At 43.3% G+C, this 25035-nt stretch overlaps 1 protein-coding gene across 1 annotated transcript in view; it reads right to left on the bottom strand.

Annotated features, from left to right (window-relative positions):
- Positions 1 to 3627: 3627 nt before the first annotated feature.
- Positions 3628 to 25035, bottom strand: part of ADAMTS17 (ADAM metallopeptidase with thrombospondin type 1 motif 17) — a 155979-nt gene continuing 134571 nt past the window's right edge. The window contains 3 exon segments of the mRNA XM_079318073.1: positions 3628 to 7935; positions 10083 to 10260; positions 22891 to 23043. Of these exon segments, the coding sequence (XP_079174199.1) occupies positions 7784 to 7935; positions 10083 to 10260; positions 22891 to 23043 (483 nt within the window). The 3' untranslated portion in view covers positions 3628 to 7783.

Here is a 25035-nt window from a genome sequence, read left to right as displayed (position 1 = left end):
CCTTGAAAGGGAGCTGGACCAGCCCCACCTCCCCACCCTTCCCTGCCAACTGGTGCTTGCCTGGAGGAGTCCAAAATCAGTCCAAGTAGATAAGAGATGGAAAACGTGGCTCCTCAGAGTCCTGGGGTCCTTTGCTCAGAGGGGATCCTTCTATGCCCACCCACATCTTCCTCTAACCTGGCAAAGTACCTGAATTACTGAGCTGACTTGCCAAGAGAGATTTAGGCTGGAAACCTCTCTAGAAAGATGTCTCTCATTAGGAGCAGGGAGCTGGCTGGGGCACAGGGCTGGGAGAGGAGTGTTACTCATTCCTGCCTCACACTGGGCCCTTCAGACCCTCTCCTCTCCTGCAAGATGCACAGTTCTGTGACTGCTGGCAGAAATTAATGAGCAGAGCTGGTTGAAAAACTTTCCATCAAAACAGTGCTTTTGCTTTGCCAGAAGATAGTTGAAAAATTAAGTGGAAAAATTAGAGAAGAAAGTCTGGGTTTTGGCTGACATTGTTGGTCCAAAAATCCCAAACTTAGGATTTTTTAGCCAAAAATGGAAGTATTTGGGGAAGGCAGGGGAGGAAAGGGAGGTGCCTGGCAAGAAGTCTTGATACCCTGAAAAACATCTACAAAAGTTTTGACAAATATGAGGGTGTTTTTGTCAATTTTATCCTTTTTTTCTTCCATAAGTGAAGGACACTTCTGCTTTTAAAACTATTCTACAGGAAGGCTGAAAACAAGTAAATAAGCTTTTTCGTTCTTACACATATGGCTACAGATCCCCCATAGCTTGTGGCATAAGCACAGGCAGCAACTGCTCTGGAGAGACACACCAGAAAAACCAAATCTTTGCTAGGAGCTGCCCAAAAGCCCCAAACTGTAATTCTCAGAAAAGGACAGACACACAGCTGGTGCTGCTGTGAGTTTGTACAGCTGATGGGAAGCCTCGATAACCTCTCAGTTGCCTTGCACACAAATAAACTGAGCCATGGGGACAGCCAGGGAACAGGGCCTGTGATGGAAGGTACTGTGCACACAGCTGCTGCAAAACCACCCGTGCTGAACGCTCAGGCAGCCACAGGCAGAGAGCTGATGTTACAGGGAGAATGGCACATGAATACCTGGGAACCCACAGAAAGCTCTTTTCCATCTTGCTTACACAATAATGTGGTTTTTCTTTTTGCCCTTTAAAACTGTTTCTTCAGCAAAACATGGTTAGGAAGAAATAAAAGAGATGGAACCTTCCTTACCCTCTGGGAAATGTGGCTGACAGCATTTTTTGGGCTCAGTGTCACTGACCCCTCCTCAAGGCATTGCTGGCCAGTGATGTGATGGGGAAAGGAGCCACAAGCAAGAGCAGCTCCAGGGTGATGATGCCTGAGGAGAGCAGAATCCCAGTATTCCAGCAGGGCCCTTCTTCCTCAGCACAAACCTGGGCATGGAACAGAGCTGACAGTGCTGAAGCCAGTGCAGAACAGGTGACACCAGCTCTGTGAGAAAACCAAATGTTGTTACTGAGCAGTGGGGAGCAGGGGAGGTTCAATTTATAGTGATTTTCTAAGGAATCAGATAATTATTCTGGACAGGATTTATATTTTAAACACCATCTAAATTTTAAATTCAATCTATATGTGGATTTCATACCTTTTCTTTAATGAGAGTAGTACTGGAGGAAGCAGGCTCAGGAGTTCTGATGTGTCCTGGCAGGGAACTGCTGCAGGTCCCCTTGCTGACAGCCCGAGCTTGACTCTCATCCCACCACAGCCTGGGGTTACAGTCCCAGCCACTTCCAGCACAAGCAGTTCTGGCTCAGAGCCCGCAAAGTGATAAAAGACTTCTTGTGTGATCATCTCAGGAGGGAAGTTTGGTGCCAAACAAAGCTGCAGTCTGGTTGGGTCCTTTTGTCGCCAGAGACAAAATCAAGGGGAAAAGTACGGAGCTGGAGAAAGAAATGGAAGCTGAAAAAAGTTCAAATAATGTCTTTTCTAAGCAAATGAATAAAGTCCAACCCAAGAATGGCTTGTCTGGTTTTGCTGGACAGGCTGCAGTGATCTTGGTGCAGGATGAAAGACTCTGTTAGAGGATTCCCCTTTCTCACTGATCTCTCAGCAGTCCAAGAACTTTCACTCCCTGGCTCCAGGCAGGCTCCAGTGATGCTGCAGTGTGCAGTGACCTTACAGAAAGCTGTCAGTGATCCTTCAGCAGCTGCTGGTTTGTGGGGTGAGCCAGACCTGCAGACTGGTGAGCTACCAGTGCTCTCCTGGTGAAAAATGAGTGTTTTCCTCCATTCCAGGCCACATGGAGAGCAGCATCCCATTCCATTCTTCCTTAGACCATTAGAAGTGAGTGCATGGAATGAGAGCACATCTGGCACAGATCCTGGAACTCCACAGCACACTGGTGTTGGCACTGACACTCTCCAGCACAAAGAAAACATCCCTTTCCCCGTGGAAATGCTCCACATGGTGCTGGGGAAAGCACAAAGGAACATTTGGTTTTTCACTCTACCAGAGAGCAGAGTCCTCAGCAGTGGTAGTCAGTGAGCATGGGGCTGATGTGAGGATAAAGTGTTCCACATTTTGGAAAGAAAATTCCTTCCAGAGTAAGCAGGGTGCTGCCAGCTTGCTGCAAGAGACAGCTGAGGCTGCCATGGACATCAGGAAAGTGAAGGGAGCAGGTGGAGCTGGTGGAGGCAGAAGTGACCTCCAAGGAGGGGAGGAGGGATTTTACTTTCCTCCTGTGCCCACCTGCCTTTAGTGACCTTGGCTGAGGTGTCTTAAACTAAAAAAAATCCAACTGAGCTCACAGGGAAGGGCAATGGCTTGGGTAGAAATGAGGATTAGGAATAAGAGAAAAACAGCAAACAGATACATGCAAAATAGGCAAAGTAAGTATATAATCCTACAGGATTTATAGGAGAGATATTGGCACATACCAGAAACCTTTCAAGCCAAATGTATGACAGCATTCCTTACACCCCTCCCACCCACTGCCATACCCCTGCTTAATGCAAAGCCCTTTGGCTTCCCCAGGCTTAGAGCTAGGTTTTATTGTTCAAACAGGTCAACAATTGCAATCAGATGTTGACTGCAGGCAAGGCACAAACACGATGATGTGTTAATGTACTGCACCACTTGGATGGAGTTTCTGCAGTGTTGCTGCTGTGAATGGTGGCAGCTGGGCTGGTGTCTCCCAACGCTGCCTCAGAAAACTGGGAAGCTCATCAGTGTTGTGCCATGAATCCGGTGTGACATCAGTAAATTAGCTCTGTTTTTAAAGTATAAACTCCATTTCTGGAAATTATAGTGGGAGGAAGACTTTGGTTTGTTATAAAATCATAGAATCATTTGGGTTGGAAAAGACCTTTAAGATGACCAAGAACAACCCAGCACTGCCAAATCCATCGCTCGACCATATTCCTGGGGTTTTAAGGCTGCTTTAGAAAGATGCTGCTCCCACCTCCAGGCGCCCTTTTAACAAGAATTGAGTTGGAGTGAGACACAGAGGATGGCATCTTTCTAAGACAGGCTGGGCAAGGATCCTGCAGGTGTGTCTGACTGCAAAAACCACGCTGGGGGGAGCTAACCAGTACAAAGATTCTGGCTAGTGCCTACAACAAATACATCCAAAACACGTGGCACTGAAGTAATTCCATTTATTTCACACCAGGGGAGAGTGCAGCTAGGTTATGCAGATACCTTCCCAATGGATGGTATGGTGCTCCAATATAAATTTCCACATGCTCAGCATTGTTCATTGTCAGGGGGTGCCTGTGGAGCTCCACAGGCACAGCAAGAACAACCTTCCCCAAAAGCACTCTCAGAACATCCCTCTCCCCAAGCAGAAGCTGCCCCCTCCCCACAGCCTGCCCAGGCACACACAGATATCCCAATCAGAGCCTGGCACGCCCCTCCCAGACAGGAATTTTCTACTGTTTTGTCACAGACCTGGCAAGGCACCATTCAGGTGTTAACATCCCCATGCTTTGTTTTGCAACCTGACCAGGACAAGACCCATCATTTCTTATTTTGTTAGCACACTGAGAACTCTGAGGTGCCAGAATTTGAGTGCCAAATGACCTTTTACATTGACCACAGCAATTAAGCAGTTAGCTTGGATTTAACCAAATCCCAGTTTCAGTCCAGTATTACACAGATGCATAATGTACCACTTACAGCTTCACTACTTTCTCTTAATTTACATGCTGTTTGGTTTGCTTTGCATTATTGTTTCAAGTTCAGAAACCTTATTAAAGTTGTTATGGAAAAAATAAATTTATTATTCAACATATTCAATTTGTTCAAAATGGAATGATTCTCTTTTCTTTTTTTTTTTTTTTTTTTTTTTTTTTTGGCTTTCATTTACAACTGGTTCCATTCAGTTGGACTGTTTTTTACCTTTTCCTATTTATAACCAGCACCAAGAAGAAAATTACCATGGATACAGTACATATGCAAATTAGCTAATGGAAAAATATATACATTTCACTCTGTAATGAGAAAACTTAAATGATATTATTGCCATGGAGAATATATCCCTGTATTATAATAAAATATCAAGCAATAATCGACTGCTAAGGTTCTTTTCCACCGACAAAAAATAGCACCATACATGAGATAGTGAGAATCTACACTCAATAACACAATTGTGCAACTAGAAATGTACAGTACTTTAGTAACAGTACAGAGTATTGTTTACAATATGGAAATACCACCACTGTAATCAAAACAGCATCAATCTCTTATGAACAACTAAGAAAAGTATTGTTATAGATACACTGAAACAAACAGCTTTTCTTTTCACCAGAATGTGGGAACTGAGGACAGAGCATAGCTGTGACTTCACTGTAAAGCTCCTATAAAGTGATAAAAACCAGAAGTGCAGGAATATTGAACAGAAATTTTTTTTTCTGTTATTAATATTTTTCTGGCTGTTATGTGATGGGATGATTGTCACCATGTGAAGTAAGAGAACTGAATAAAATGGAGCTGTTTTGTGCCATCAGTTCTTAATCAATGTTGGGGGGTGTCTGATAACAAAAAACTAAAAGGTTGATGCATGCTAATCTGTGAGCTGTGAGAGTGAGTGAGGTGGCTTTTTCTCAGTGCTCATAAAGTTGAAAAAAAATCCTTGTAAATTCCTGTTTCCTTAGGCTGGACCCAGAACTTGGACCCAAGTGTCCTTTGGGTCCAGAACCCATCAGATTGGATCAGGCCACAGGTCTAACCAGCCTAGCACCTTGTTCTGGATCTTGCCAGTAGTGAATTATTACTGAAAAATTCAAAACCTAAAATCCTTCCTCTCCTATCTCCTACCTTTTGCCTAGAGAGGGTCACAGATCAGCACCAGAAGGAAAATGTTCCCTGCTGTGGAGAAGCACCTTTGATTGTCAGCAATGATAATTCACACAATTCTGCCAAAGTAACAGAGAAAATGTTGCCCATGAGAAAAAAAACCAGCAAATTCCAAACCAAGTGAGAGGTGCCAGGGGACTTAGGGGTGGCTGTGGGGACAGGGAGGCAGCAAGGACAGTCCCAGTGTCACTGCAGGCTAAGGGGGAAACACCACTGAGAATTAGGAAGATAAGTCAGGTCCTCTGGGCTCTGTCTGGTCTCCTGGAACTTTCTCATTAGCAGTTCTTCTACATGGTAATTTACCAAATTGATTATCATCTGGTATTGTCTGAATCTTCCCTGTCACCCCTGCCATCAACTCTCCCTTGATTACTTGCTATGTATTTACACAACCTCTGGGCTGGGCAACAGGGTGGGAATAACAGAAAAAGGAGGTGTAATCCTGATTATAAATTGCAAAAACAAAAAAAGAAAAAAAATCCAGTACAAAAAAAAACCAAGCTGGAATCATTTCCCTGATAGAGAAAATCATCTGAGGAATTGGAAAGCAGATCTGTTTGAGACAGGCACTTGAGGAAAAAAGGTGTGCAAACGTGCCCTTGTGCATCAGGCCAGCCCTGTGCACATGAACTCATTTGCACTAACAAGCACAGATGTAAATGTGAAGCCCACACAGGGTTAGTCTGTTGATGAACATCATCTCCCTGTGCTTGAAAAACTTAGCCCTTAATAAAATGCTAACAGGTTATTCCAGTGAGGTCCTGGACATGGAAAGAACTGTATTAAGCAAAAATTGCTTTAAAGACATAGGTACTATGAGTCTTTATCTTTCCTTGCATTGACAAAAAGAGACAACAGCAACAAAGACAACCTGAGGCCAGGTGTGAGCTGCAAGCCAGCCTGGCCCAGGGGCTGGGGAGTAGCTGGGCTTGGTTCTGTGCTCAGCTCCAAGGAGTCAAAGAGTCACACACAGTTCCAGAGCGAGTACAAAGCTGCAATTATCCAAAGGGCTCTGTTCCTGTCACAGGAGGGGGCTGAAACTCAACCATGGCCTTGGGCCCTGGCAAGGGAAATGATGCAAGATGTGTGTGTGGCAACAGAGGGGACAAGCCCTGCCCTGGGCAGAGCTCCTGTTTCAAGTCTCACATCACAGAGAAGAGTCTGGTTTAAAGTGCAGAGACATGGCAGAGTATTGTGTGTGCAGCACCTCTAAGTGCTCTGACAGCACCAAACCTGACAGCACCACAGAAGTGACACAGGAGCATTCAAAGACAGTGAGGAAATTCCCAACTCCTGAAAGCAATGGAAGTCTGAGCCCTCTGGCTTCCCACAAGCTCCAGGTTACACTTCCAATGTCTTGCATCCATGGCTACTTCTGGTTATTCCAAAAGCTACATAACCTCAGCTGTATAAAAGAGCCCAGAGATAGGAAACACCTGTTCTGCTCCCCACTACATCCTTTTCATAAAGATTGTTCCAAATTTGGTTTCTGTTCCAACCCTATCCAGTTTCACAGTCCTCTTACAAGAACCAACAGTCTCATTATCTGATTGACTTCTAAAAATTGGAGAGAGCTTAGGCCAAGCAATCCCTCACTGAGCTCTACTGGATGAAATGATTTCTGGCTTCTCCCATCTCACGTAAATGGTTTTGCTTGTTTTAAAGGAACTATCTACAGCTGTTAATAAGCTTTCCATTTCATTAAGCTCAGAGAAAAATTAAGTTTCATAAAAGAAACTCTATTATTCTGGGGAAAAGATAGAGGATTGTTTTTTAAAATTAGAAGGAAAAGCACTCCTTATTAGTGGCTCTAAAAATATGACTTGGAATGTTGGATATAATTATACTGAGTTTTCTGTAGGAAATTCAGAGATGTCCATCCTCTGCTATCAGTTTTCACGAAGTTTTACAGAAAATCCTCTCTTTAAATTAAGCCTTTCATTTATGCATGTCCCTCCAAGCCCACTCTGCAGTGGGATAACTGCTGGGAATTGAAAACAACATATAAAAGCCATAATTAAAAGATTAAGTAATGTCTCTACTTTTGCTTAATTATTTTGCCAGAGGCCTTCCTCCATGGAGGTACCCATAACCTTATCCAATGTAATCACTTTGCAACTCTTGTCCTTTTCTTTAATGGTAGCAAGCCAACCAGTGGCTGGTGATTTAATATATTAAAAAAGCATCAATGAAAAATGTGAGGATGTCAAAATATTCAGAAATTATTGGCTCCTTGAGATGACCCTTTCTGTGTGTTTTTTTTAAGGTGGATGAGCAGATGACTTTGGTATCCAGTCTGTAGGGTTAGTTTCAAGTCTCATTAGGTGTGCTTTGGGATCCACCACGCTGTAGCAACTCATGAAATTCCAGTACTCAGACCTACTAGTCTGTGATTTCCATACAAACAGCTGGAAGACTCTAAGGAGTGGCCCAGGTTCATTAACTCTTCTGCTGCATCTTGTTTGCATAAAAGTCTCTGCAGGTCTGGCAGCAGCGCTGGTACCACCGCATGTCCTGGCACAGGTTCTTCTCCCGGATCACCCTGCAGTACACTGTCCACTGGTCCCCCGTGCACTTGTAGGTGAGGGCAGCTTGGGAGGAGACAAGAAAGGAGAAACTGCCAGATTAGCCAGGGAACAGCACTGCAGGTGTGACCAAAGCCCTGCACCTGAGGGGAGTGAGGGCCACACTCGCTGCTGGCACTGGAGAGCAAGGATGTTCTCTCTACCAAATTATCAGGCTCTTGGAAGTGTTTCCTTCCTTTCCTGGACATGAGTGGGGAGTGCAAACCTCCTCATGTTGCACCTGCTTTGTCTCAGAGGCAAACAGGCCTGAATGAACAAAACATCCAAAGATGCAGCCCAGATTTAAGGCCATGAACTCCAGACCGCATTCAATGGGATGGAGATGAATAAATCACCAGGCAAGAACACCTGAGACAGACCTTAGCAGATGGGAGAGTTCACATAATAGAAACTAAGACACAAACAAGACAATGACTAATATTTCCAAGGTCCAATGCCTCTCACAGGTTGTGAAGGAAGACAGAAAAGAAGTGACAGAATAAATCCCTCTGAATGTGTCTTAAATGAGAACCACTGGACACAGACATAAAAGTCAGGTGAGGTGAACTCCACAATTAGATATTTTTGGAAATGTTATCCAAGACAAAAAGCCATTTAAAGTAGGGACAAGGTAGCATGGGGTCTGTAGACTACTGGAATTTTTCTCTCTTTTTTCTCTTTTCTTTGTTTTGTTTTTTGCTGATACTCCCGTTGCAGAAAACAGAAAATTCTGTTTAAAGATAATCCAATTAGAATTGTTTATAAGCAAAAAGAGCAAAACACTCAATGATATGTCTTTCTACTAATATCAAATAGCATTGTTTCTGGCCCTGGTGATTCCAAGCCTGGTTTAGAAACAAAAGCATCCCAAATTGCTTGCAGATTACTTTCAGCAGGGACTTGAGCCTCTTCAGTCTTCTAAACACATGAGCATTTTATTGCTTTGTCCTAAAACGTGAATTAGGATGGATTTCTTGTCTCATCAGTGTATCAAGGGCTTACTTCTCAAATGAAATGTTTTTCTTTTGCTATGCTCTTAGTGCTAAAATATCTGGGAAGTACTCTCATACCAAAGGAGGTTAGAAGTCCCTCAGCATGAGTGCGTTTGCAAGAATGGAAGTCGCCTTTTTTCTTAAAACATCTGGTAAACTTTCAGGGAACAAATTTCAGTTCAGAAGCTTCAAGTCCAGTTCTAATTTAAGTGTTATTTAATACTGGACAGCACTATTAGACAGCACTATTCTCTATTATTTAGCAGCTCTGTGTTTCCATGTGTGTTAGAAGTTTCTTAGCCTGTAAGATCAGCTCAACTGTGACAGAGGAGGCTGCTCTTTCTGGTAACCTCTTCTTGTTTACAACCCAGCCTCTTGTACCAAAAGGGGACAGGAGGCACCCATGAGGCTGTGTCAGTGTAGCTGATGCCTCAATTTAGCTTCATCTTACTGGTGATGATGTGTGAAATATAAAGAAACCAACCTGGCTCTGGAGCTGTAGTGGAACACACAGGGCTGAAGTTTAGAAAAACACATTTTTAGTATATTTATGTTTTTATCTCCTTATAAACCAAGGAAATACAATGCGGAAAATAATGAATTTGTATTAACAGAGGCATTCTTGACTAGTGGCATATTTTAATTACAGTGTTAAGGTGTTTCAGGAAACAGATGGTTATCACCATGTTCCCATCTTGGCCAGGGACACAAGGAATGCAGGGAGGGTGAGGAGGAGGACAGTGATAGAAAATCACAGGGTTTACAGAAGAGGCTGGATGCTCTCTTGCCCCCCAGGCAAATCAATCCATCAAATCACCTGTCAGGGTCATGCATTTTCTTGGGGCACAATGAATTGATGATCCTACTTGACACTCACTGCAACACAGGCAGCGTGTGGAAGGGTTTGTGATGGAGCAAGGTGCACCTGACAGCTCCCCCACCTCTGTGATCCATCCATCCATCAATCAATCAATCAATCAATCACCCACCATTTGTGTGCTAAGCTGCTCTCAGCTCCATCCTCTGCCAAGCACTCCAGCTGGGCACAGCCTGAGGCCGGGGTCAGACAGGACCCACCCACACCAGACCTTCGGTCTGGAGTCTGCCTGAGCCTCTCTGAGTTTCTGGCCCCAGGCAATCCCTCGCTGGGCCGCTGGCACGTCCCCCCAGGCCCCGACTCACCGAGCCTGGGTGAGGTGATGGTGTTGACGTTGATCCTGTCGTTGCAGACCTGCTGGTGGCACTGCCTGTAGGCGGCGGGCTTGGCCAGGGCCGGGCACTCGCTGCCGTGGCGCCCGGTCACTCTGTGCATGCACTGCACCACGCGCGACTGCAGCCCCTTGCCGCACGTCGAGGAGCACTGCAGGAGAGAGCACACTGAGCACACGGGCTCCCTCCACGGCACATGCACAGCCAAACCACTGCCAGAGCAGAGGCTGCAGCCACGGCGGTGCTGAGGGCTCATCCTGGCAGCCAGGGACCCTCCGTGTGGCTGGGGTGCTGTCCTCGATGGTTCTGCACCTTCAGGGAGTGCTGTGAGCAGAGGAACTCTCCTGGCACTCTCATCTGTCTGCCCTGAGTTCACCTACTCTGACTGTCCCCTGTGGATGCCCATGGGGTTCAAGCAGAAAAAAATGCAATTCCCCCCACCAGTCATGAAGAAGCAAAGCTGAAAAATGTGTAATGCTTAATTGTGGACCAGCAGCTTTCCACCTCCCTCTCTGCCAGGGATCTGGTGGTACTTGGTTTAAAAGCCCTCTCCAAGACTTGGATGGTCTAACAAGGCTTCTTCCACAGACAGGATGACCACAGCCAGGCAGTGACATAAAATAAATCTCAGGATTAGAGCAGAGGCTGGCAGCTCCTGCATGCCCAGACCTCTGAAAAGCTCTGTTCTGGAGAGAACAGATCAGGTATTCCAGCACTCACTCCCATCTCTCCCTGCTAACTGTCTGGCACTTGCCTGTCCTCCTGGGAGCAATTGCAAATTGTACTCATGAGTTTTGGCTGCTATTAGCCAGGAGGCCCAGCCTGTTCATATGCTCTCTTTGTTGTCATACAGTCAGAGTCCCTCCCTCTCCCTCCCTCTTCCTCTGGCCCAGTCACTCGTGATTTACAATGTCCTACTTGCACGCTGTTCAATTTTAATAAAACAAACACAGTGAGCACAGGGAGGTGCAGCAGCTGGAGTCAATAAAAGAACCTTGTATTTAACATAAAGAAACAATGGCTTGCAAGACTTGGGTAAGATTCCTGTTTCTGCTAAAGCCACACACAAGCAAACGATGGGGGAGAGGAGGAGGTGAGGGAAAGCCCAGGAGGTATCAAGAGAATGATGTAAAAAAAGGTCATGTTTTCTGTCCTCTGCTGTTTCTCACCAAATCAGGGCATTGGAGCTTTCTTCCTGAAAAATACCATCACCTCAGAGAAGCTATTCTCAAAAGAGAGATGTCAAACACTGGAGAGGTTCAGAAGATGGGCACCACTGAGGCTGGGCTGAAGTCCAGGCACAAATCTTGTGTGTGCAGTGTGGATGCTTGTGAGACCCAGACCCAAGGGCAGAACATGTGGATGCACACAGGCTCCACCTCTACATCCAAGGGGATGAATACACCAAAGCTGTGGTCATTTTGGTCTGAAAGTATCACAAAAAAACCCTCCTGTTTGTTTTTTTTTTTTTCCTTTGCAATCTTCTTGTTTCAATTCAGGTTCAACACACTTGTTTATGACAGATATTTTTACACTTAGATTTTTCAGGTGTTCAATTTACATAAGAAATGGATCACTGTCAAATAATACCTCAGCAATGGTTATAGTATTTAGGATTATGCTGAATGAACCCTTCTCCTGCCCTACAGTGAGCTCTTCTAAAAATCAGGAATTAAAATTCCTGATTTAAATCCCCCTCACAATCTGAATATATGCAATAAAATATGGGCATTACATTAGTTTTGTGTGTCCCTCAGCTCTTCCCCAGCACTGGGTACCCTCAGTGACTTCCACCAGCCTGGAAGCCAGTCAGGCATGGCCACTGGATTTAAAGTGTGCTATTTTCATCCTGATAAATGCAACTATTAGGCCCTTCCACTTCACCAGTCAAATGCAACTTTTAATCCTCAGGATTTCAGTGGCACTTTTAATCTTCACAGTGCTTTACTAACTTTAATCCTCCCCAAACTCTTTGCTTTAGGTGGGGAACTGTACATCCATTTTGTGAACAGAATTGCTGTTATCAAACAGGCACTAAATAATTCAGGCCATGGGCTTCCTTCACATTACTGTGAGTCTGAAACCTCTGTCTCTGGCTTTTAAACACTCCCTGTGCATTTAACAGGGGGGACATGGAAGAAAGAAGGGAAAAGAGGATGAAAACAGCATTTCTTTTCCTAAGGTGAATTAGGTTTTCAGATACCAACACACAAACACTCACCTACCTTTGTCTGTGCTCCTGTCTCTGCATTTGTTAACCAGCAAGGAGGGCAAGCAATGAAACTTTTTTCCACAGACACTGCCAACTTCAATCCTCAGACAAATAACAGCAGAGCTTTAGCCTGAAGCAGTTTTATTCCTTCTCCTGGGAGACTGGGATCATCACCTATGCTATGCAATTAGTTTTTCACAGCCAGCAAGACAGATTTTAACATCTTTCTTGAACTCTTTAGGGCTTGGCAGCTAAAGGAAGGTTGGACATCTGGCTTATTTTAAGACAAAATTTTCAACTCAGTACTTGGATAGTTTCTTTCCTAGGAATTTCAATAGGAAATAGGAATAGATACGAAATACATACAAAGGGGGAATTGTTACTCATGCTGCACTATGAGAAGAGGACATCATTAAAAGAAGCATAAAAATCCAACTCCAAAAATCCAACTCCAACTGCACAGCAAATTCTCATAAATACCTTCTCTCCTTCTCTGGATAGCTAAATGCACTGCTATGAATTCTCTGTTCCCAAATGTTTGTGGAGCAAGGAATCATATCCACAGAACAGTTTTCAGGGCTGGATTCACCAGAGAAGACCCACCAGCAATTTGCCTTTTCTAGGAAGCTGGGGATGGAACAAGGGGTTGAGCAGAAATGCAGGTACCAAAGAAAGAAGTGGATTTTCCCTTCCACCAGGCACTGCCAGTGAGGTCACTGTTACAAAAATGCATGTGCAAAATGCACAGAATTTAACCATAATACTCTAAACTGACAATACCACAACTGTAAACTGGAAATCCACCCCCATGCAAAGATCAAAGAGTTGCTCAGCACTGTAAAATACAGGTGGTTAATAAACAGCTACAGAAAGTGAAGCTAATGAGAGCCCCTGTAACTCCCAGTTCAAACACTGCTTAGGAAGGCAAAAGCAAGACAAAAATGCCTCCATTCACATTCTTTGGCAGTAACATGCAAGCCAGTGGGGATATCCAGAAGGAAATAAACTCACAAATTGTCAAGGCAGCAGCTGCATTCAACAGCTTAAAGAAGATTTACTCACTGAAAAACTCTAACCTTAGGAGCAAGCTATGATTTTTCAACTGGAATGCTATTTCCACCTTAGGATACTGATATGAAAGCTTGAAATCTAGCAAAGGTGCTGACAGATGTCTAATTGCTTTGAAAGCAAATGCCTCAGGAGAATATTAGGTATTAAAATAGAAAAAAATTACAGAAAGTGCCGAGATCTGTCAGGGCCTTCATCAACTCCTGGTCTACAAAAGATAGCCAGAGAAGGGAGGAATGAGAATGACTTAAGCCAGAGCAGGGCTGCTATTGGGCACACAGCAGAGTCCAAAGAATCCTTCTGTTGAGGCTTAATGGGGGCAGAAAAGGTACAGATTTAGCAGCACCGAGACAGGCTCAGGACTGAATGGGATAAGGGATCATTGCTCAGGGCTCCTGCGGGGCTGGGATCCATTTCAAACCCTAGGACACCTTCAGAAATGTCACTTTTCTAACCTCCTAGATGTAATTTATTTTTTTTTTTTAAGAGACTTTTCCCAGCAGAAGCAGGAGGTCATAGCATCCCTCCAACCAATCCTGAGCACACTCCAGCATGCAGGGTGCTGATTTGTCAGAGGGAGATCCAGCTCTAGATGACTGTCATAACTAAGCTGCAGGCAAGATGGGGTTTTCTCTTTATTCATCAGCCTGCAGCCATCTGATGTCTAAAGATACTGGTTTGTCCCCAGTTTGCTGGTAGGTGCTGAAGCCAAGGATAACACCATGGTTAAAACTCCAATATTGAGAGATAGAGTCATGCTTTACTGACTTCAGAGTTCAAGTATTCAAGGCGTTAGGGTAGAGTGTTTTTCCCCTCGGGGGTCTTATTTCTTGCCTCTATGAAAGTCAGAAAGAAAGCAAGACAAGTTCCTATTAAAAACATTCTAACACAGCATCTGAGATGAATGACAAAGGTCCTGTAATTGCTCCCTTCCCGGGACCTTAATAGCACACACATGTGTGCTCTGAAAGCCAGTGCTCCACACACCTTCACATCAGGCTTTTTATGAGGATCACTAATTTAAACCCCATAGTTCTATCTGAAAAGCAGTGTGCAATATGCTTTCATAAACACCAGGTCAACTTTCACCATGGCATCATGCTAAAGAAAGAAATATCTGTCTTTTCACTGATAAGATCTAATTAGCCCAAAGCAAACTGTAAGCTGTTTTTCAAGCTTCCTTGTTCTTTTCTTTTCTTTCTTTTTTTTTTTTTTTTTTCCTTCTTTTTGAACCTCAGATCTGTAAAAGAACATATCTGGTCTTGCTTACAACAATCTTTCATTTGGAAACTTTTGTGAAATGACTGATTTGTTTAATTTAACCAAGAAGAAAAAAAAATGCATACCCTTCTGACTCAGTATGGGAAGAAACAATAAATTATGGCAGCAAATTCTTGTGGCTGATGTGACAGTATCTTAGCAGGAAAAGAGAAGCAATTTTTGCAAACTGCCTACAGCTGTACTTTCAAACTGCTCGACCCCAAGGAACAAGACCTGACCAGCACATCCAGCATGTCTCACTGCATAATTAAGCTTGGCTTTGCTATTCTGAAAAGTTCCATTGTGTACAGAGAGTTCAGAGATTAAAGGCTGAACACATGAATATTCTGGGTAGTGACAGTGCCCCCGAAGTACTTGTGCAGTGGAGCCCAGGTGGATGCTGATGAGAAAATGCCATTTACTCCAATATTCCAATCAGATAGAATTTACTTCTCATGGGGTTTCAAACTGGAGTTCAAGAACAGGCTCAAGCAGAGCTGTGAGGTGATACAGTGCTGCCCACATTTTCTAGCAGGTCACCTACTGCACTTGAGCCATGTTTGGATCTGTGGCAGAAAGTGGAAATACTCCAGAGCTTATTCCACCAGGACCTGATGGTGAAAAGCACCTAATGCAAAAGGCATAATCAAGGTAATTTTAAATAGCCTCAGTAGTAATGGACAGCTATGGGATCACAGAACTCAGGCTGGAAGCTGGAGAATTCCCCCTTCTCTACAGCTCTGTGAGCTGCTTGTTCTGAGACAGGCTCTCAGGGCTCACATGAGCTCTATTCCCACCCTGACTCCTGCCCCAGGAGTTATCCTGAGGGAACATCCTGGGAACTGAAACCCAACTGAAACTGAATGCATTTTTAGTTATTATTAGTTATTCATCAGTTAATGATCAATGCTCCCCCAATGCAATTCATTAAATAAAGTAATTAAAAACTAAGGACTCTTTGGGATTTTTTAATTTCAGCAAGAGGCTGCTCATCTCTCATTCCGTCCTGCCTGAGCATTTTTGGACATGGAGCTACCCAGCTTTGACATGTGTGATGCTGGCTAACACTGTTTCATCTCTTTGCACAGTCAGCCAGACTGGTACTCATTGCTCCTTAAAGGTGTTCTGGGAGATGGTCACCTTAATGCCTTGGTAGTCGTTACAAATCTCAAAATGTTATTGAAAAGACTGCAGAATTACAGCAGTCCCTGCTAGCAGTACATACTGTGTGCTGTAAGTATTCAAGGGGAAAATCCTCTTCAGACAGGTACTACTGAGTTTAAATGGTGAATTATTACTCCCCATATTTTCAAAAACATGATCCTGTACACTGTAAGACCTCAGAGTAACTCAGAGAAAATGAATGCCAATACTTGAACAGGCTTGTCTTTTGCTCTTTCTTCTTTTTCATTTTAAAAAACAAGAGTAAAATGTAATTTCATTTCCAATCCACTGGTCTTGGTGGAAGGCTTTAACTCTCCATAAAAAAAAATGCACTTAATGGACCGGGCTTTTAAATAAAAATATAAAAAAAGAGAAGTTGCTCTTCCAGTTAATAGCATCACTGAAGGCTGTATTGGAATATGAGGCAGTAACACTGTGGCAGAACATGCTCCACTTCAAACAAAACACTGACTAATCTGATCTTTTTGCACACATTCTCCATTACTACAGAACCTTCACAATAATTTGTACCGTGGATGTTCCCAGAAACTCCAGTGGAGATGAGCTGTGCAATCTGTTGTGCAAACAAGGAGCAGTTTGGAAGGCACAAACATGACTTGGTTTCTGGAGCCTGCAGTGCCCAGGGGAAGAACAAGGCCAGCACTGCAGTCAGCATCTCTTCCCTCTCCATGCCCAGCTCCCAACTGGGAGCTCTCAGCCCAAGCCTAGGCACAGGCTTGACCTTGTTTTAGTGTCATTATGCAACATTTCCACCTCTGCCCACAGCTAAAAACATTCCACAGATGTGGGGACAATCATAGAGCAAAAGGGTGGGGTTCATCTTACTGAAGCAGATTCAAATTCAAGAGTGTCCCTGGCTGGTAAAACAAATTTTGGGCCATTTGATCTCATCTCCTGTAGGGAGGAGTGTTTTGAGATTTAGCTGTTGGCAAGAAAGGCTCTGGTTTGTACATCAGTGATGGTGTGCCAGAGCCACAAGCCACAGGGAACCACAACTCAGAGCAGTCCGTGGGGCAGCACTTAGGTTAGGACAGATGCTCTGGCTCCTGGCCAACTCTAGGATCACAGAAGCAGGGAATTTGACTACTAAAGCTTGTTGGATCCTCTCCTGTCTCACCCAGCTCCATCACTTTCTGGAGAACAACTGAGATGCACCAGTGAGGCCTGTGCACCACCTTCCAGTGCTGCTGAAGGCTCGTGGGCAGCCATAAATCACAAAGTTGTTCAGTGGCAGGGAAGGTGTGTCAGCTCTGACGTGCCACTGCAGCTTTAAGCTACCACCCCTCCTGCAGAGTTTTCTCTCAATCCAACAAGAAAAGTTATTTTCTCCAAGGTAGAAGAAGATGAACTTAGTTCTAACCTTTATGAAGAATAACCAAGTTGTCCATACCTTATCATAAACAGATGTCGGGTCAAGCCATGAATTTGTAATGAATGTTAGAACAAAGGGCAGTTTTGCTTCTATATTTATAACAGCTTTGAATACACCTCTCAAACCACAGCTGTCATTGATTTACTCTTCTTATTATGTAATATGAATTAATCATTAAAAGTGAGGCACATAGAGGATTTTGTTGATGTTCCCAATCATTTGGAGCTTGGAAAATATGCCTTCCTGGCACTAGGAGATTGTAGAATACTTTTGAAAAAAAAAAAAAAAAGCCCCAAAACCCAATGTGTTTTCTGGTGTACTGCAAGGCTGGGGGTTTATCTCTCAGAGAATAAGACCTCCTGTAATCCTGCCAAAACAATTAATTTGCAATTACAAATCCTTGTTACCACCCACTGTGATGAATGACTGCTGATCTTCAGCGTGAAGTACCTCAATGTCTGGCACAAAGCCAGTATTTTTCTTATGGGAAATTAGATTCTTTTTTTCTCTCCCTACTGTTAATGTCCTCTTGGGATGAAAACCCATCTCCAGCATTTCACAGGCTCAGCAAGTTCTGTAGAGGAATTGGCAACTCTGGATGCCCAGGGAGGGCAGGTGGCTATGGGGGATTTTTCAGATGTGCTTTATCACTATTGACACTCTTTGGCAAAAAGAATATTATTTAACATTACACTTTGCCAAGCTTATCCTTACTGGTGCTTTCCAGTTTCTGGAGTGTACAATCTCTCTGAATCCAGTGAAAGTTGTGCCAGGTGGTTATACAAGATGTGAAGTGGTAGAAATAGACTTTTCCTCTACTTTCTCTAGTAGTAGAAGCTCAGCTTGATGTGTCATATATTTGCTTTCTCCTGAGAGCACTAATCTGTGATGGTTCCCACCCAAGACCCAAAGACTCTGCAGAGCCCACCAGGTCAGATCCAGCTCTGCATGGCATTGGCATAAACCTGCATTAATTCAAGTTCCTGAATTAGTCTGGGTTTACCCTCATGTAAGAGAGACTGATACCTGACCCAATGTGCTGAGTGAGATCCTTGGCCCTTGGCCAGTGGGTTGGAGGGAAGAATGAAAGACAGTTACCCTGGATTTACACTGGGTTATCTGAGATTAATACAGGTCTTAGTATTTACAGAGCACCTACTGTAACTGCAAAGAAAAAAATATGGCAAAGCCAACATGCTACAAGGCCTCTATGTGTCTTTCTTCTTCTAAAATTCTTTTTATTGGGCTAGGTAATATAATAGGTTAATGAGCTAAATTGTTGCCTGAGGGACAGAAGTTGCATATTTTAACTTCCACCCACAGAGCTGAAAATGCCCCTTGTGAAAGTTGGAGCTAATGATGGAGCTTGTGTGTCTGGCTTGTAATTCCACCTTTCTTGATACACCACCAGTGTAATGGAAAATAGTCAAAAAATGAAACTGGGAGCCCTGAACCATTCTGTGCTATTGGCTCCAAATACAGAACTTTAGTCAGGACAGAATTTAAGGCATATGAAATAGAGAAACAATTAAGTAAAACTGAAAATAAAGAAAAATCCATAAAAATCTTGTGGAGAATTGCTCCTGCTATATAACCTTGCCTCCTCAACTATACCTTAGAAGAGTCCAAAGGACAACTGGAGGAAACTGAAAAAATATAGCCTTGCCCTGTACAGAATTAAAGAATTACTAAGGTTGGGAAAGACCTCCAAGGTCAAGTCCAACCTTTGACCAAACACCACCTTGGCCACAAACCCTAGCATTGAGTGCCCCATCTGCTTGGTTTTTTCAGCACTTCCACAGATGGTGACTCCAGCACTTCCCTGGGAGCCTGTTCCAGTGCTTAACCACTCTTCCAGTGATGAACATTTTCCTAATACCCAATCTGAACCTCTCCCCTCTGCATCTCTGGTTGTCTGGGAGAAGAGCCTGACCCTCACCTCAACAGAACCCACTTTGATGTGGCTGTGGAGAGCAATAAGGTCTCCCCTGGGCCTCTTTTCCTGCCACATCACTGCTGGAGCAGAAGGGGAGAGAGCTGAGGACAGGGGGAGCCTTGGGTGGCTAAAAAGCAGCCCCTGGTGCTGCTCTCACCTTCAAGCAAAAGATCTGTGTCACCACCACAGATCACCAACACCTCCAGCTCCCTGCATCATCTGGGACACGTTTCCATTGACTCCAATGCCAAGTGCAAGTCCTGCAGCTGCTCCTTCCAGCACAGCCTGGGGCAGCGAATGGTGTGGAGCTGGGCTGTGTGTCCTGCTCAGCTGCCCAGAGAGGCACACACATAAAGACACGCTCTGTTCTTGCAGGAATGTAATCCTTGATGTAAAGTTTGTCAGCAAAAATATAATTCACCATGAAAGAATGAACTACTGTCTTGCTAAAGCATCAAGAGGCACATTTTCAACAGTCTGGGAGTCTGAGGCAAGTGTTGGGAAACTGAGCAACCTGTGTTTGTTCCTCTGAGCAGCACAACTACAACAAAAATGTAAAAATGCTTCCAGTGCTAGAACATTCAGCAGCTCGGATTTCAAACAAGAAGGAACTATTTCAAAGCAGAACGAGTGTATAAGATGTTTGTTTCTTTAACTGAATGCAAACTGGATGTGGAATTTCCTCTTGGAAGGAATGACTGAATGGGAGATGGCTTGGACTTCCCTTTGTATATTGCATCATGTACAAAAAAGAATGATATAATGAATTGTAATTCTGAAGAATCCAGGGAAAAATTAATTAATTATTTCAGGTTAACACCTTCAATGGATCTTGCACTGTGCAATTCACGTTTCTGTTAAGTTTGAAGACTGTGAGGCCAGGAATAGTTTAGTTATGAAACTTGTATCACCAATGCTGAGTAAAATGCTAAAAATGATACTTATATCCCTTTAAGGTAATGGGTTTAAAGGAGAAGTGTAAGCAGTGGAGAGAAGCTGCAAGTTTAGTAGCAGTGGTAACAACTCTCTGTCCTTAGATTTCCAGCACAGTCTGTTAATCTCAAGCACTGGGCTAACAAAGGCAGACTCAGAGCCATTTAAAATAACTTTACAAACCTGGCCTTAGGTGTTTGCAAAGTGAACTGGATATATCAGTTCCTTGTGCAACACTTAAAACATGCTGCAAATATATGAAGAATACACAAACATGACAATTAGCTCCAAATGCTTTCCACAGCTATAGGACACAGTAAGGACCAGCTGCAAATAAACCCGACAGAAAATGGGATAAAATCTCTCTACTTTCAGGCATGGATAATGGGTACAGAGCTGTTGCTATGACCAGTGGATGAGGTTTGGCTGATGGGTGCAGGTCTCAGATCAGCATGGCCTTGTCTCCAGCCCTTACCTCTCCTACATGGGAGCTGAGAACATAAAATCACAATTTGTCTGGGGTAGGTGTGGAGTTTTTACTGCTGCTGGGAGCTCTTTAGGGAGCTGATCCATCTCTCCTCATGCACAGAGTCTGTGTGTTCTACAAATACTGCCATTACTAAAACAAAAATAACATTGTCATACCACCCAAACAGCCTGCTCTGTTTACAAGTTGTATCTGGACTTGACTTTTGATGAGGTTTTCCCTTTCTCTAACATGACTTCCCGGCATCTTCAAAGAAGACCTTGGTTTGGGAAATTAAGGATCAGAGGCCAAGCCACCAGGCAAGCTGTTTGCACATAAAGCATCAAAGCCCATTATTTTAATCTGTGATAATTACCACTCTTAGTTAAATCGTGCTTCCCTGATGGTTCTCAACAATAAGCAACAAATGCACAACACATTAATTGCACAAAGTTGTTGCTTGTTCTGAGATCAATTTGTATTAACAGAAAAAGTTTCCATCTTAGTCAGCAAAGCTCTCTCACAGTGACTTTTACAGAGCTGGGAACAAATGTTTAACAGTGGAATTTTGTCTTGGAAGGATGAATTTTAAATAGTTCACTATAAGCTAATCACTACAGACTTTGTGTTTCTCCTTAAAGGAGGAACTGTTTTAAGCCAGAGTTGCTGATAGCTGTAAAAGCTCCCCTCCTAAGTTCAAGCCCTCTATTAAATCTTCTGGATCCTCATGATAAAAATCCTTCACTCAGGATTTGTGAAGAATTGAATTCCTCACCAAACATTTCAGCTATCTGGGTTTCTGGAACAATACATTTTCTTCTAAGAATTGTACCTACCCTTTTCTAGTAATCTCTATCCATCTACTCAGAGAATAAGAATCTAATTGTGTGACCTAAGTGTCCGGTCAGAATTAACCAATATGTCTAGAATTTTAAATGCTCATTACAAACCAAATCTAAGTCCAAGAACATCCTGCTGGACTCACACAGGGTGAAATTCCTGGGAAGCAGAGCACTGGCACAAGCTCCCTGCAGACAGAAGCAGGTCACATATACAGCACATAGGCTTTTGTGCCCTCCTGCACAGGGATGATCCTGATCCTGAGTTAAGAATCACAAATAACAAGTGATTTTGCACTGATCCTGCCCTGCTCACATGCAGACATTAAACCCATCAAACACTATTTACTGTGACCCATGTAAGATTGTAACCTTCCCAGCAGTGAGCCAATGTCTTTATCAGATTGGACTGTTCACACAACACTGAACTTTCAATCCATGTCATTGGTGAATACACAGTTATATTATTTTATTGCCTATCAAGAGAATCCGGGTCTGTTTGTGTGCCAAAATGTTTTAGTGTTCCACAATTAAATAAATAAATAAATAAATAAATAAATAATGTTATTTCACCTGTTAACACATGGGGACTGTTTGTTTTGGCCATCTTGCATGGACTCTGAGTGCCAGGTTATGAATAAAATAATGTTCAATACTGTAAACATCTTGTGACATAAATTCCTGGCTCAGCATAAACACAGACACTCTGTATGTGGCAGGTTCTTCCTGCATTCTCCAGCACTGACACCATTAAATTCACGTATCTATGACAGATTATATTCATAATTTTAATTCCTAAAAAAAATGCAATCACAGATAAGCCAATTTGCCTATCCTGGGCCTCTGCTTCACCGGACTTTGCTTGCTGGAGTCTGGGTTTTTGGAAAGCAAAGTGCAACTACTGTATCCCAGTGGTTTCTGCACATGCCGTACATTCCAGAACAGAAAGCAGGTTTTCTGTTTAAAACACAGCACAGTTAGAAAGATAAGATAAAACCAAACTGGAATATTGTACTGCTGGGAAATTTTAGTCCTTTATGCAAACACCAAGTCAGTAATGTAAAGGATGCTTTCTGAACAGCACTGGCAAGGGTTGAGTTTCTCACACTGCCAGGCCTCCTTCCCAAGCAAAATCTTGTATTACTTTAAGATCATAATGCAAATACAGAGCAGACTCTGCTCTGGTTTAATCCACTGCATTCAGGAATTAATTCCACTGATGTCACTGGAGAAACAAAGTTCAGACAGGCCTAAGTGAAGGTAAGCTCCAGCCCTGAGGAAGGGAGAGATGGTTTAGGATCTGCCTTTAAACTCAAGCCTTTCTTTCATTTCAAGTGGTTGGAATGAGTCTAGGACTGGACTCTGTGTGTAGGTCTCAGCTACCTTGAAAACCAGTTAAACCTTTGCTTCCTAAATATTTAAACTGCAAATTAATGCAGACAGCACAGGGGAGGTCAGCAACCTGAACATGGCTTTCAGAAAGAAAACACCAAGAAGTGTTTGCTGTTACCTTGGACCAGTCTCCTGTTTTCCACTCATAACAGCCTGTGTGATCCTCACACTCCTCCTCATCTCTCGGCCTGGTGGCTGCATCACATTTGCCTTGGGAGTTCGTGCACGTCACTGTTCTTTTCTGAATTCCCCTGCCACAGTCTGCTGAGCACTGCAAAAAAAACAAGGGTTTGGGTTTTGTTACATGGTGCTTAGAAATGATGGTTTTTATGTTGGTAACACAGCTCAGAGGGAAAGCTGGGGTTATGAACACTGGGGAAAATGATAATCCATAAGATTTTATTACAATAATCTAAGCCACTCAAACATGAGTAATTTGAAAAGCACGATGACTGCTTGTGAAATATTTTACTTATGAAAAATGGCAATTCTGAAAATCAACCTTCTTTGAAAAATCTCAGCTGGCTTTTTGCTAGAATTGGTGCCACTAAATCTTGTGTTGAAGAACTCCTCCTCATTCATACTGAACGACACACTGAGATTCACTACCCAGAACTACCACATAAATGATAAACAGTGGTGTTAAATGTAATTTTAAATCACAGTAGCATGAGACCACTGTTATAAACACGTTTCTGAGTACAGTTTGTGCATATCATGGCAAAGTCACAATTCTCACAAGTTCTCGTGTGAAACACACACATCACATTCACATTTTGATTTAGGATCGCTATCTTAATTCTGAAAAGCTCTAACAAACATTTACTGAGTGAGCACAAATTATCCACAAACACTTTTGTGCCTGGGCTCTATGGAATTAGCATCTAAAGAGCAGGATATCTGGTCGCTCACTTGCTATCTTTGCCAATGGTTGGAAATTCTTGTTTAATGAAGAATTTGTTCTGATTTTCTTGGCTGTACAAGGTGGGAAAAGGACACTGGCACGAACTGAACCCAAATTTCTGTTTTCAATAAGCAGTTTGGTAATAGAGCACATGCTGTCACAGCCACCTGAGTCCTTGTCACCACCCCTGAGCACAGCAGTCTGCCTGCTCCTCATTCTCATGCCACTGCAGTGGTTAAGAGTGAGAAATTGTCTTGCAGAGCCACTGGGGACAGGTGGGTGGAGAAATGATCTATGTACCAGCTGAGATAAAAACTAACCTCCTCTGGCATGTCAAGTTCTCCCCTTCGGGGGGCCAGCAGGGAAATGACAGTTGATTTGACACTGAATAAATAGTGAAGATATGAGATATTCTGTGAGGTCTTTTGAACATGTTCCAAGAAGCTTCTCCATCCAGGGGGTCTGTGCTGGAAACAAGCGTCAGCTTGATATAAATTACATCAAATGGACAAATCTCAGCATGCCTGTCTAACCGTCTTAAAAACACAATCCAGGCAGCTCTGACCTGCTGGCCTTGTTAAGGACATGAGTGACAAGCGTTTATGAGCTGGCAAGCAAACAGACATGCCTTTAAATACTTCACAGCACTACAAAGTGACTTCTTGAAAATCTGGGAAACCTTCCACTTAATTTACTGTGTGCTGCTCACGGCGTGACCCCCTTACGGATGTAACATCTTTGTAAGGAGCACGATCTATAGTTCTGCTAAGACAGGGGGATGAATTTTTCCCAGCTTTGCCGAATTCCACAAAATGCTTTGCTGGACTGCTCAGAGTGGAAGGCTTGCCAGAGATCCCAGGCTGGAGCTCCCTAAATGGTACCTTAAAGCCATGAATTTGCCCCAAGTTGGGTAGAGTTTCTCAAATTATATATCATTTTCTTCAGGCCCCAGGGTGGACTCCTCAGGGTTGCACTCGTTCATCTCAAACTACAAAGCTCAACATATAAAAATCTTTGGAACAGTCCAAATTACTTGAAGTAAATCAAGCTGAAGTGGGAGTATTTTTCACAGTAGGAGAAATCTCTAGGTGGGTTTTACAAGCAAGTCTGGGAAAAACACCAACTGTTTGTTCTTCCCACAGCTTTTAAGACATTCACAGATTAATACTGCATATACTTTCCTAGACAAAACAGCATGAGCAAGGAGGTTTCCAACAGATCTTTGGTGGTCACATATAAATCACCCTCTTTAAGAGGTTTTTTTCCTTTCCTCAAGTCATCTGTTTTCATGAAGAGTTTCCTAATACATGGATTTTACAGAGAGTCCACAAATTAATATACACAATTTCTGTGTGTCCA

This window comes from Erithacus rubecula, assembly GCF_903797595.1.
Source record: "Erithacus rubecula genome assembly, chromosome: 14".
Taxonomy (NCBI): domain Eukaryota; kingdom Metazoa; phylum Chordata; class Aves; order Passeriformes; family Muscicapidae; genus Erithacus; species Erithacus rubecula.
Note: the sequence above shows the minus strand (reverse complement) of the source record. Positions and strands in the feature narration are given on the sequence as shown.